Here is a 14,508-nt window from a genome sequence, read left to right as displayed (position 1 = left end):
TTAAAACAGTAAGATCGAGTATCGAGTCCACAAGGACTTTGACTGTACTCAGAGTTTTATATGTCCAATTTTAAACAATTAATGAATTAAATTCGATATTGGTCAAATAATGATACGGAATGTAAAATTCAACATACATAAAGATAATTAAGCAGAGCACATTAAAGAAATAGAACACAAACACTTGAGGGGTGAGTTATCGGTTGAAGCATAATTACGGAACGTGTTGGGACTTAGTCTACCAAACTACTCTTAATGTAACATTATGGATTTTTCACTATTTAACGTTATTCTGATTATTATCTTCATCCGCTAACCTACCCTAACCATGATTCATCATGTGAAAGAGCCTAAATTACCTAATTTCACTCCTATTCCCTTAAGAGCTACATAAAATAATTTGTTTTAAGAATAAAGATGCATAAATAAGGTTAAATAATATCATTTTATCCCTAGATATGGATTACCTAGATTTTCTTTTCAATTTCTTAGGAGATAAATATTTTCCAATGCAGAAACCCTATAACACTACATGAGCATGGGTGATCAAACCATAAACATGATATTAAGCACATAAATGAGACAATAATATCAAAATAACATTAAATAGATAGTTATAATCATTACATCAAGAGTGTTTGGTTGTTGAGCTCTCAATAATGAGTGATTTAGCCTCTCATTTTTATGAGAGACTTACTAATACAAAAAGGAAACAAGAGGTATGGAAGAAAATGGAGGAAAGGATCCCCAAGTGAATGAGTTCTCCCTCTTCTCTCGTGCCCTAGCTCCTTATTTGGTCCCAAAAAAACTATCTTTTGGGTTCTCCCCTTTTTTCCTTTAAAATGCAGCACAATCATGTTATTCAAAATTGACTATGTGCTAAGCCTACACGTGCGCGCTGAGCGCACATGTAAAGTTCAGCTGGCATAAGTGACTACGCGCTAAGCTTGGCCTCCAAATTGGCTCCTCGTGTTAAGCGATTGTTGACACGCTAAGCGAGCTGTTCCAGTTCTTCAACCCTTTTGCAAGCCTCCAATTGCGTAATTCTACAAAAAAAAAAAAATACAACCAAAAACACTGTAAATTAACTAACTTTAGCATCTACTGGATAAAAACTCAAAAGAAACTAAAATCCTAATATTTTAACACAAAAGAAGCAATAAAAGAGAGGAAAATTAGATAATTGCCATGTGATTTAAATATTCAAATTACGTGTGCATAGCAATTATCAATTAGCTTAATAGTTAAATAATTGAATAACTAAATAAAAAATATACATTTAATTAAAAATATAATTGAATTCTTATTTTTTTTGTTATTCATTATCTTTATATATTATTTAAATTAAAATATAACTAAAAACTTAATATAAAATTCATTTACAAATATATAAGTAAATTAAAATTATATAAAAAAGTGTAGTGAATTATCCGCGAGTATATCTAAACTTGATAAACCAAACGAGGATGAAGATATGTATTTAAATTTTAAACTTGCCTCTTTTGTATCCGAACTCGTACCCATCCTGCCTTTTATAGGGACGAAGAGAGGGAGAGTCAAACCCATCCCCGACTCGCCCCATTGTCATTCCTTACCATCACCTCCTCATCAAATCACAGAGCTTCAACACATCATCACCACTTAACCCCACTAACAATCTCACTTACATTCACCTAAAGCTAACTTAATAAATAAGCTAAGCTCAAGAGAACACACACCAAAAACACAAAGAGAAAGCTTCATTCTTAGAGAGTAAGGGTGGTAAATTGTTATTTGATTGTGTTTGAGCCTTAATTTTTGTTCAATTTTACTTTGTTTTCATCTATTTTTGTTAGTAGAACTCATAGGTGTTTGTTAAGTGTTAACAGTTGAGCAGAAAAGCTGAAAACTTGAGAAAAAGGTCAAATGAGAGAAGAAAATAACCAATTTTGGGTGCCTTCCTTCATCACATCCCATGCTGAATTTAAAGCCCACACTGCTTCAGAATGGTCATGTTGGATTTCACCCAAAACCCATCTTCAGCATCACTTATACTAAAATGGCCATGCTACGTTCAACGCACGATATGTGTTGTCTTAGCATGGCTCGTGTTGGTTTAGCATGGCTCGTGCTATCCCATATGAAAAAATCAGCATCAATGTCACTACTTCTTGAGAATGGTCATGCTACCTTCAACACGGCTCGTGCTGACCTCTATGTTGTTGTTTTAACTGTCTTTAGTATAAATAGAAAAATGGAGGTGTTTTAGATTATCTTTTACTTATCTTTTGTAGCTTAGGACTATGCAAGGGATAATTGGGTCATAATCTATAAGGGTTTTCAATCTTTTTCATTCTTAATGTCATTTCATACATTGTTTGATTGTATTATGACCATGGTTGGTTAAACCCTTAGGGTTCAAATTATGATGTAACTTCACCCATGTACTTTGATTCTTAATTTTAATTAAATTCTTCAATGTTATTCATTTAATTCTATGGTTCTATTGTTTTAACTTTTACTTTGGAATTGATCACTATGACTGATAATTAATTATGTGTTAGAGACCATCTATTTGTAATTGATTGATTTGTAGAACGATAGGATTCATAAAAATTGCATGATCAAATTGGTTGCATAAATTCTCGTCTCGTGTGTCTCTGTGATTTAGCCTTAACCCTGAATTAAATCCTAAATGAACAATTGAAGTTTTATTTAGGGGGGAGGGGGTACTTTTAGACCTTGATCAATTAATCATTTAATTTAGGATTCTTAGTTATAATCAGGATTAGGGGAAAATGGTGTATGCAAATTCATAATCCTTTAATTTAGACTTGTTTTTATATGCACATCTCTCTATTAATAATTGTTTGCTTGCTTAATTTATATTTCTCTAGTGCAACCACCAATGAATTGGTTAATTCTTATGTATTTTGATGTAAATGAACTTAGGCTTCAGAACTCTTAACCTATGTAAATTTAGTCATCTCATTCTATCACAAAAATGCATTTAAGTTACATGTTGGGAATGTACTCATTACCCTACTCAAGAAAACAACTATGTTATGATCTTATTTAATATATATATATATATATATATATATATATATATATAGAGGTATTGTTTTGCAAATTGGATGTATCTTTTTTATTGTTTGGTCTATTCATTTTTGAATGTAAGGTATTGTTGGAACAATAGTTTATGGCAAACCGAAAAAATTAATGGCTGAGTTGCGGACAATGTCGCTTTCTTTAAGACGTTTCGTGACACTGTAAAAAATTGTGCAAGCAGACTATCAACCACGAAGTCTCCAGGATAAAACAGCCCAGATCACTGTATAAGATTCCCACTGCACTGAGAGAACCTTTTCTAGAATTACACCCTCTTGTATGACTTGAAAAGTCACTCTAAAACCACCTAAAAATATGACTTGAAAAGTCACTCTAACAGCCAACCAAAAATATGACTTGAAAAGTCACTCTAATAGCCAACCGAAAAGTATGACTTGAAAAGTCACTATTATAGCCAACCGAAAATATGACTTAAAAAGTCACTCTTATAGCCAATCGAAATTATGACTTAAAAAGTCGCTCTTATAACCAACCGAAAATATGACTTAAAAAATCACTCTTATAGCCAACCGAAATTATGACTTAAAAAGTCACTCTTATAGCCAACCGAAATTTTTTAGAGCGACGGAAAGAAAGAGGGAGAAGTTTGCCGGAAATGCATCAGCTGAAATATGAGAGGAAGAAAGAAAATTTGAGGAAATGCTTCTCAACTAGGGCAAGAAAAATGAAGAAATGAGCTCTCTATATATAAGGAGTGAAACAATATTCAAGTGTTTATCCTGAGAATTTAAATAATGTGTGTAGTATCAACTTAGAAACCAACTAATAAGAATTTTTTAAAAATAAAATTATTTAAGTAAAATGATGATTAACATTTCTTTTTGAGAATTTAAATAATATGTGTAGTATCAACTTAGAAACCAACTAATAAGAATTTTTTTAAAATAAAATTATTTAAATGTCATATCTACCTTTTTCTTAATTTATAGTCTTTGAATAATTAAAATGAGAGTAACTAGTTTTCGAAATTAAAAATATTGATTATATGCAATTACAGATTTAGAGTGTTACACAAACCAAACCAAATTAACCTTGTTTCGTGAAAGAAACTTCCTGGGTCTAGAATTTTTATGACAATTCAACTTGTAAGGAGTTCCAATCGTAAGATAAAAGTCATCTGGGTCAATAAGCAAATTCTTAAATGTGATTGGGGTCATATGGTGAATGAAGGTGAAATTTCTTGTTCTGGAATTCGAAATAATAAAATAGGGAGGGGTTTAAACTAGAAAAGCATAAATTAGCATTTAACAAAATGTTAATAATTATCCAAATGTTTTTGTTATCATGACCGTTGAGTTGTTAGCTTTTCACCTTTTCACAATGGTATGCTGCAACGTGTTTTGACAGAGCTTTCTAAGAGAAATTATATTAATACACATTTTTTTGTCCTAATAGTTTCATATCCCAATCAATATAACACATTTAAAGGTGATGATGGTCTGATGGAAATCTAATAAAAAAAAGGAAAATATAAAGAGAAAAGGCTTTTCCCAATATTTTCTTTACATATAGAATAATTATATTTATACATCTACCTTTTCTTTCATCTCCCTTTTTTTTTTCTCTGTGTCTCATCGTTTATCATATATATCATTATTTTTCTTCCTTTTCTTTTATTTTTCTATCTTTTTATTTCTTTCACCTATTTACACCATAAAATAGAGTGTGTGCAATTATACCAGCTCAATAAAAGATGATGCTGTTGAAAAATTTGTATGAATTTATGGTATCAATTGCACGAGTTTAAAGATGATGCTAAGTGGAGGACTGAGCTCGGTGCTAGGGAAAACATTTCACACACTGTTGCCACCAACCCTTATTCATTTGGATTTTGGACCAAAAGGTTAACTAATTTGGCAGATTTGCACCACCTCATATTTCATGTTCCACCCTCCTTAGTCATAGTCAACCTAAGTCCTCTAGACTATATAAACCACCCTTGCTCACACCAAAACACATCAAATTAATCTCAGTTTACTGATTTAATTTCCTTTGTTTTATCAAACCTTGTTTGTTTGCACTCATTGCTAAAACAAGAACGATCGAACATATGGCAACCAAGTTTGCTCATGCACTCACTTTATTTGTTCTAGTGGCCTCAATGCTTTCAATGAGCATGGCCAATAAGGATTGGTCCTTTGGTTCTAATTCTAACTACTCTGATTGGTGGTCCAGATTCCGCAACCGTCACCAAAACAAGACAGAACAAGAACCCAGAAAGATCATTGTGGGTGGGTCTGAGGGTTGGCACTTCGGTTTTAACTACACAGATTGGGCTTTCAAGAATGGCCCATTTTACCTTAACGATACACTAGGTGAGATTTTCTTCATTATTTGTCAAAAACTATGGTTAAAGTACCTACATGCATATATATATATATATATATATATTTGACATACATGAGAAATGTTAGTACTAGTCTATTTGCTAAAAATTATTATTAATTATAAATTTTGGTAAGTCTTATTTTTTGTTTAATGATTTTTTCTTTAGAATTAGAAGTGAAATTCAACCAAAAATTATATTTCTAATAAATTCAACCAATAATAGAGAATGTTAGAAAATAAATGTTAGAGAAAATATTGCTAACATTCTTACACTATGATAAAAAAAAAAAAAACATTCATATACATATATATAAAGGAAAAAATAAAAGCATGAGAAGAGTAGTTATAATATATATACAATTGTATGAAAAAATATATGTTGAAAGAGGTCAATCTCTTAGATAAATTTCTGTACCTCCAATGATTAGTCTTTAACTTTCCACAAAGGGATATCCTGGTTCAAAAACAAATTATCTATATATGATATTATATAGTCAAAATTAAATCTTCTACACTTTACTAAATACATTCTCATTATATTTAATACTCATTAAGATATCCATCTGCGTTTAAATTTGTGGTATAGTGTTCAAGTATGATGCTCCAAACGCTACCAGTTTCCCACACAGCGTGTACATATTTCCAAACTTGTGGAGTTTTTTGAATTGTGATGTGAAGAGTGCTAAGATGCTGGCAAATCCCACACAAGGTGGAGGAGAGGGCTTTCATTTCGTGTTAAATAGGTGGCAGCCTTATTTCTTTGCCTGCGGTGAGAGAAATGGTTTCCATTGCAACAGTGGACAGATGAAATTTGCTGTGATGCCAATAATTCGTCCCTTCTGGCCATGGCCATGAGAAAATTATTAATTAATGCATACAAAAACAAGCTAGCTAGTGCTTGATTTATTATACTTTTTCCCCCATTATATATACACCCCAGCAAATAAAGCAAGTTGTATTGTTAATTTGTTCTATTTATACTTTTTCAAGATACTAACTAATGTGATGCATTTTGAAATAATGATGTTATAGGGATATATAGGATGAATAAATGTTGAAGCTAGCTTCTTTTTAATGTTTCTGCAGTGTTAACAGATGTAACTTTCTACATAGTATACATTGAGAGGCTTTGTAGTTGTGCAGTTGTGCACTTTTAAATTAATTGATGGTTTTTGGCAATAATGTTTGCTTCATTTTCTCACGCATTGTTTTGGTCAAATAATAAAACTTTAATTATAAGCAATATAGTATATCTTGTAATTATGCCATACGAACTGTTGACTTTGTATATGAAGTCTGATTCTGGCATGTTTGTCACCATCCAAGGCTCTTTTTGTCTCTCAATATCAACGAAACTGGAAAACTAATGTATCATCATATATTAGTATTTTTCACGTAACAAGGTCATTTAATAATTAAAGGTTAATTTGTTAAACTTTTAATAATAATAATAGTGGAAAATTATATATATATATATATATATATATATATATATATATATATATATATATATATATATATATATATATATAAAGGGAGCAATATCAGGGTCTAATCAATAAAAAACGAGAAATAATTACATGTTCTTAAAATAGCTTTGGCTTTTGCTTTGGTCAAATATTACTTTAACTAGCTAGCTAGAAGCTATCAAAATAACTATTGAATTAATGAAGTCTGATTCTGGCATGTTGCCACCATCCAATTGTCTCAATATATATCAATGAAACTGGATAATTAATGTATCATCTTAGTATTATTATTTTTTAAAAAGTAAAGGTCATTTAATAAGGTTTGTTTAAACTATTAATAATAATGACAGATTTAAAAGAAGACAAGCGGAAACTAGCTTAGTATCAATGTCTAACCGATAAGAAACGAGAAATCATTACATGTTCTTAAAATAGCAATTAATTAATGTACGCCTTAGAAATATTTTCACCATTATTTTTAAATGCATCTAAATAAATTTCAGGCTACCAACCTAAAATCAATATAACAGCATGCTAGAATTTCCCCATGTATAGATTCCAATTTTATATTGTATAAATATTATATGAAATAAGCTTCATTTTATACATTAGTGGTGTTTAATATTATATATAGCTAGTTTACAGATTGGTGTATGTTCTAGGAATATTTCCACTATCGGTTTTAGATATATACATTTTCTGCAAAATTCAGTAGACCACCAACTTAAAACCAATGCGGAAGATCACCCTGATTGAGCCAAGTCGTTTTTTTTAATTACTTTTCCTTTATTTTAGTTGTAACTATAAATCCCTTTTATCTATTTATTCTTTAAGTTTGATATTATAAATTAGTATGTTGTTAGACTTTTTATATTTATATTTGTCTATTTTTCTATATTTTGAATAACCTCATGAACTAGTAATTGGTATCTTAATAACCTTTTTTTATCAATGCGTCGTCAAAGGGGCCTTGGCTGAGGGAATTGACTTGACACAGTAATCTTGTGAATGTTTTGAAGTTTCAAAGAATGGGAGCTAGTTTTGGTTGTGCATTGAGTTGGCTTGGCGTGTGGGGTGGTTAATGCGGCACTTGTTAATTGCTAGTAGCACCGTACTAGTATAATGTAGCACGTGCCAGCTCCTCTCCATTGTTAATGTTGCACCATATATCACGCTCCACAAGTGCAGAAGTTGGACCAAACCACTATAAAATTAATGTGGACACATTGCCATGTTTAGGAACATTCGTACGTATGGGGTTGTAATGGTTATTAGTTACTATCATCGTTTTAAATTGTGATGGCAATGGCCATTGTAGTGTGATGAGTCAGAAAATTTTTGTATTGTAAAAAATACTATTAATGTGATCATAATTGCAAATCAAATCACTCTTATTTTTTAGTGTGTGTTAGTAAATTATATCATGACATGGAGAGAGATTTCTTTTTTAGAATCACCAAACTTATGTGACGATATTCTAGTTATTTTGGAAAAGAGTTGTGTTTTATTATTAATTTCTCCATAGTAATTCCATAATTCTTTTTTAGCTGGGCATGTAAATATCGGATTTAGATTTACGTAAAAACTAAATTATTTTCTATTATATGAATGATGCATAATGGTTTAAGATATAAATATATATGTTTATTTAAGTATTGGTGCGCTGTTTGATAAATGTATATCGAAAAAATTGACTTTGGTATTAAGATTTATTAACATAGACAATCCTATTTTACTATAAGTGTATTAACAAGTTACATCATTAATGTATTTTAAGATAATGTCTAATTATACCTTCCTAATACACTCATAAAAAAGAAATGGTGAGTGGTAATCAATATTCATTATCCTTTGGCTGTATCATACATAGGGCCGGGTAAATATCTTCAGGTTAGTTCAATCGAGAGACCAACAATTCTCTGTCCTGACAAATACATTTGTAGCTTCTATGTTGAATTTGGCTTCTTTTTATGATAATAGAGGAATAAATACCTATAAACTTACATTGTGTCCTGGCTGAAAGAAAGAAAGAGAACCGATTAGACATAGAAATATAATAGAATAATATTATGGAATTACTATTATACTCTTCTACTGTCATTGCCAAATATAGTAGCTAAAAACAAAAATTTAGGTTCGCTTCTTCTGGGCCATTGATTGAACCGGCACTAGAAGGCTGCTGTTAAAGTGCTACTCTGAAAAATCTCAGAAAACAAATCATTAAAAAAAAAGTGATAAATTGAAATCAGCATTGGATGCAATACTATACTACTATTGGTAGTGGAAAGTTGAAACTGACAAGTTGGCCTTACACTTGCTGCATTATATGGATTTTCGGGAAAGTAGACAAAGAGAACTCAAATTTATCCATGCAGGTTGAAAGCATGATTATACTGGAAAAATGGTATCAGGATGAAATTGTGAATATTTCTTTTATAAACTCAGATGATTAAACAACAATAGCAATTGTTGTCTATTTGTGCTTCTTTGGATTCAAAGTCTGGCTGAGACACTGAAGATCAGCATTTGCTTAATTGAAGTTTTAAGACCTCATTTTTAGCTCTTTTATTTTCTTGTATTAAAGATACCTTCTTATTTTAAAAAAAATCTCTTGTGATATTAAATATAGCCACTAATTTCTTTAGTCTACTTACAGGTGGAGTTTGATTCTGATGAAGAAGATTCTTGATTGAAAATTTTGGCAGCAGTCAAAAAGTGTTGGAATACTATGCAGAATAACAGGTACAATTATTTCATGTACACAAGTGTTTCTGTTTTATGACCGGTCATCATGAAAAAGCTGAAGCAGAAGTTTTAGAGTAACATTTACTTACCCTTTTCTGTAAGTGGGGATTTGATTAACATTCAAGCACTTGTATTGTATAATAGGCTTCATAAAAGTAATAATTTACTTTTTGGCAAAGTTGATTGACATGTTACAGTGAGATTATGAATTCATTTGATGTTGCTAGTTCTAGCTGTGTGTTTTTTTCATCTCTAAGATCTATAATTGACATTGGCTAGACTGCGAGCATCATATTTACCACAATTTAAATTTAAATTAAACATGTTTGAATGGTTTTTATGGTAATCTATTTGGTAAATCTCTTTTTATCAGACATTCCTGTTAAAACTAGGGTAGAGGTACATAAGAAGAATTGTCTGGGACCCTTTTCAGTACTCAGCAGTGCCAGCTGCAATTCCACTCAGATTATTGATTTGAGTCCACATATCATTCTAATTGAAATTGGTCATTGTCTCCATTTTTTCTATATTGTAACTCATAATAGTAACACGCTATGCCACTAAGGTACCTTTCAGTCATCAACACTAGCCAAATTATCATATATCTCTAAGGTTGTGCTCCATACAAGTGAAAATTGAAGAAATGGAAATTGATACTATACAGGACACTAATTCTAGATATTCAACATTTCAGCCACTTTCATATCACTAAAGACAGTCTCTCTGAATCCCTTGTATAGTTTCAGAACTTTTTCCATTAGACAAACTTCCATGTTTTGTCCATTAGATGGTCCAAAAAAGTGAATAAAATCTTACCTACTCGATAAAAATTGTATTTGTCAAGGATAGTAGAGGAATAAATATAATTATAATTAAAATAAAACAGTTTTTGTGGACCTATGATTAGGAGATTTACTTGAGAGAACAGAAACAAAATTGAACAGCGTGTATTTCGAACAAGACTGTTACTGTTATTGTTAAGTATCTTCTCTCTCTATATCTCACTAATTCATAGCTAAGTTATCACACTATACATCTGAAAATGAAAGATGGTGGCATCTTATCATCTTATGCCATTCTTGTACCCCTTTGGATTTTCCCTTTGTTATGACACTCCAAACACATAAGAGATTCATATAAAATAAGAATATGCGTATAATCTGACCTACCTTGCTATCAACATAATCGTGCTTTCGAAGTATCAAATCCATGTAAAGCTTTCGGTTGGTCAGCTATCAAACAGTATTATATCCATGAATGGACCAATTGTGAATATTATTGAGCAAGAGTTCACGTACCTGGCATTTGGTGGTTTTCTAATAGACTTAACTTCTGATGATGATGCATTTGAGCCTTGCAAGTTCAATATTTAATTCATTGATAAGAAGGGACCATGTAATACTGTTAGCATATTAGCTGCCAAATTATTATCTGCCTCAAAAACACTTCCCCCTCATATTTTAGGTTGAGATAAAGATGTCTTTGACTGTTCGTGGTTGGGGGGAATTTGGAATTTAAGAAAACAACAAATTGGATTTTATCTCTTTCCCTATGGCCATACTAAATTCGAATGAAAAGTTAAGACTCAATGTCATGCACTCAAATAATATGATACTATTGCTTAGCTTGTTGTATATTCCATATATAAATTTGAAGAAATATCCAAACTAACCAAATTGTCACGGGTTTCTAGAACTTTGGTTAACCATGATAAAAATAAATAAATAACTGATGAATAGCAGTGACTCTTGGAAGGTCGTGTTTCTAATCAGACCTATCACTGGTGTAGTAGTGTCTGCAATCGATACAAGCTAGCAAAGAGAATACTAGCAGCGTTAGAAGAACACTAATCAAGCAATTGCAAAAATGAAAAGTACTTATAATAAAGAATGTAGTAATATTTCACTTTAAAAGAATAGTGATTGACTGTAAAAAAAATAGAATAGTAATATTTAATGTTCCAAATAAACCAAAAAAACATATATTTAATGTTTTTCATGAAATTATGTGATTTTTTATCTAGGTATAAAAGGAGAAAGAGAGACGGAGGAGAATAAAAAACTAAGCGATACTACTGTTAATTAAGTGTATTATAATGCATTGATGTGTTTGATAGTATTTTTTTTAGGATAAAAATCCTCTTCACTACTTTTATAGGTTCAATTATGATCAGAAGTTAAAAAACTTAAGAAAAACTAATGAAATTATTAAAAGTTCTTGCACTCCATCTATCGGGATATATAGTAGGTTTGCCACTAAACATTAGTCCAGTTAGTTAGAAACATATTTATATTTCACACAAAAACATGAATTTGATTCTCATCTTTAATGTAAAATTTTTGTTGATGAATAATCTGTTAGTATCTCTATAAGTGTGTTTATTAAGTCTTGAGATCTATCATAATTCTAATAATCGTATGGGACTTAACTCATTTAAAAGAAAGAAATAATATTGAGGTTTAACAAAAAAACATATATTCTAACAATTACTTGTGCATATTAACATAGCTTCTAATATAGTAGTAATTTTTTATTTATTTAATTTTAGCTATTTTTATGTAGCACGAGTGTAAATATTTTTATACTATGAACTAATTAGAAGTCAATCTAAATATTATTTTAATAATTATTATTATAAAATTTAACCATCTTATTTTATATATATATATATATATATATATATATATATATATATATATAAGTACTAATCTATAATTAAATAATAGTGTAAAAAATATTTCTACTATCAATATATTCTAATTCCAATTTACTTATAGTAGTATTACTCATTAGCAAGACTCTAAAAACAATTACGATCGCATCAAGTCATGTTAAAGATTATGTTTGTTAATATACTAAATTAATTTATAAGCTATTTGACTAACATATAAGCTACTTGGCCTAGTATACAAAGTCACAAAAAAGAGTGTGTAAGCTTTTTTGAACATAGGAAAATTATGTTCTATAAATTTTAATAGAAAGAACATATTTCAATTACTTACACTCAAATTATTTAATTTTATTAAAATTAATTTCACTCAAAGCAATCGACTGACCGAGCCTTGCCCGGGTTGCTTTAGGTAAAGTAAACTGTATTTGTTTGGGGAGGTTGAGGGTAGCAGAGAGTTTTACTGTGATAGTTTCACTGTCGCTTTCATTGTTACTGTTAATTTGATGATGTAGTACCAATAAATCAGGCAATAAGTCGTGCAACAATCCCAACAACCCAAACCACCGATTTTATACAGAAAAACAATAATTGTGATTTGTGAAGGTAGGGCAAGATAAATGTAACGCAAACGATAAAAAGTATTTTCAGGGTATGATTAAAAAACTTAAAATAAAAAGTTCATAAAAATTATACTATGATTTTCTAATAAAAATATTATTATTTTTAATTAACTGCAGTATGCACTGTGCACAGTTAATTAATATCGATCGCTATCAAAGCTAGGCAAGAAAAGGACCGAGAGAACAAAGTGGAGTGGAGAACTGCAACATTGCAATTTGCAAAGGCCATGACCCATGATATCTAGTGATCATGTTTGTATTACCATGGCATGTGCATCACACGTATGCCCATCAATGTGGGGACTAATCCTACTCATACATAATTTGGAACTAGTAATCATCACTACCTTTAATTGTTTAAATAATGACAGTGCTCAAAATCTTTTCAGAAAAATAAGAAAAGTGAAGGTTTTCAAGTACTCCAACTCCAAGACATCGTCCACTTAAGATATATTATGTAATAGAATCATTTTCATTTGCCAGGACACAATTAATTATTTGGGATGGGTGAGCAAATTTTCTGTTACAAAACCTTCGACAAATCTAGATCCTTCTATAACAAATGAATGAAAAAAATAGTTTTTTATATTTGGTGAAATTAAAATGCATTATTAAATCTGTAAAAAAAATTATTAAAATTAAGTGATACATCATTTAGCATTAATCAAATGTTGTGTTCGATTTACTTTTAACTCCAGTTTGGATGAAAATGAGTGAAGCAAATGTTGTGTTGGATTTACTTTTAACTTCAGTTTGAATGAAAATGAGTGTAAGCATTATATTATCCAGTTATGTTTACATTGTACTGATTGAGATTCAAGTTTTCTGACATATAACCGTGTTAAATATGTGAAGTAAGAAATTTATTTTACAAAATAATTTTGTCCAACTTGAGTTAAATTTTTTCTTGTGATTGATACATGTATATGTGATCTTAAATTAAAAAATAAAAGTCAAGCATTCTAAAATGAGTAACTTGAAAGATAAAGTAAGTAATTTTATTTTTTAATGATGATTAATATCATATTATATATATATATATATATAATATGAATTGTGATCATATCAAAATATTAATTTCTTTCATCAACAGTTAAAATGGTTTACTTTATTTTTTTCTTTAAAACTTTCAAATCTTCCACTGTAAAAATCATATATTTTTCCTTGTAGGTTCATTACTTTTGGCATGCAAGATACGCAAGTTGCTCACAGTCAGTGAAAGTCTTAAATTCTATTTTTCTGGTGGCGTTGCAGAGGTGGATTCCACAATTATTTTTACCTTTGAGCAGCTGAGCAACTTTAAGTAAATGCATTGATTAAACCCACCACAAAGGACGGTTAATTATGGTCAAAACTGTGTCGATCTCGAAGCAATGTTGATGAAAAATAAATGCTGTTTTGTTTATTCCTTGCTATGGGAATTGGTGGGGGAATGAACCCACTTTCATTGGCAAATGATTATGAGGCGGGAAAAGGATATTTCCAAAGTCAAATTTTGTCACGAGAAATTGCCAAGAGTATAGCCATTATCGACATTAATTATAGGTATTTAAATTACTCATAA

The 14,508-nt window shown here is 30.3% G+C and overlaps 1 protein-coding gene and 1 long non-coding RNA gene across 2 annotated transcripts; one reads left to right on the top strand and one right to left on the bottom strand.

Annotated features, from left to right (window-relative positions):
* Positions 1 to 5,084: 5,084 nt before the first annotated feature.
* LOC114371091 lies at positions 5,085 to 6,610 on the top strand. The gene is made up of 2 exons (XM_028328505.1): positions 5,085 to 5,426; positions 6,026 to 6,610. Exons 1-2 carry the CDS (start codon positions 5,162 to 5,164, stop codon positions 6,292 to 6,294), a joined length of 534 nt encoding a protein of 177 aa, XP_028184306.1. The 5' UTR covers positions 5,085 to 5,161; the 3' UTR covers positions 6,295 to 6,610.
* A 1,979-nt stretch (positions 6,611 to 8,589) lies between these two features.
* On the bottom strand, positions 8,590 to 11,024 carry LOC114388804. Its single transcript, XR_003661602.1, has 2 exons — positions 10,823 to 11,024; positions 8,590 to 8,924 (listed from the first exon to the last, which is right to left on the bottom strand). It is a non-coding gene; the product is annotated as an uncharacterized LOC114388804 (long non-coding RNA).
* Positions 11,025 to 14,508: the final 3,484 nt, after the last annotated feature.

The sequence above is a fragment of the Glycine soja genome, chromosome 2 (assembly GCF_004193775.1).
Source record: "Glycine soja cultivar W05 chromosome 2, ASM419377v2, whole genome shotgun sequence".
In the NCBI taxonomy this organism is placed as follows: Eukaryota; Viridiplantae; Streptophyta; class Magnoliopsida; order Fabales; family Fabaceae; genus Glycine; species Glycine soja.
The sequence above is the reverse complement of the archived record's forward strand: the minus strand, read 5'-3'. Positions and strand labels throughout refer to the sequence as shown.

Coding starts and splice junctions, on each gene's coding strand:
- LOC114371091 (XM_028328505.1), top strand. CDS start 5,162: ATGGCAACCAAGTTTGCTCATGCACTCACTTTATTTGTTCTAGTGGCC. Junction 5,427..6,025: donor TTACCTTAACGATACACTAG/GTGAGATTTTCT, acceptor TTTGTGGTATAG/TGTTCAAGTATGATGCTCCA.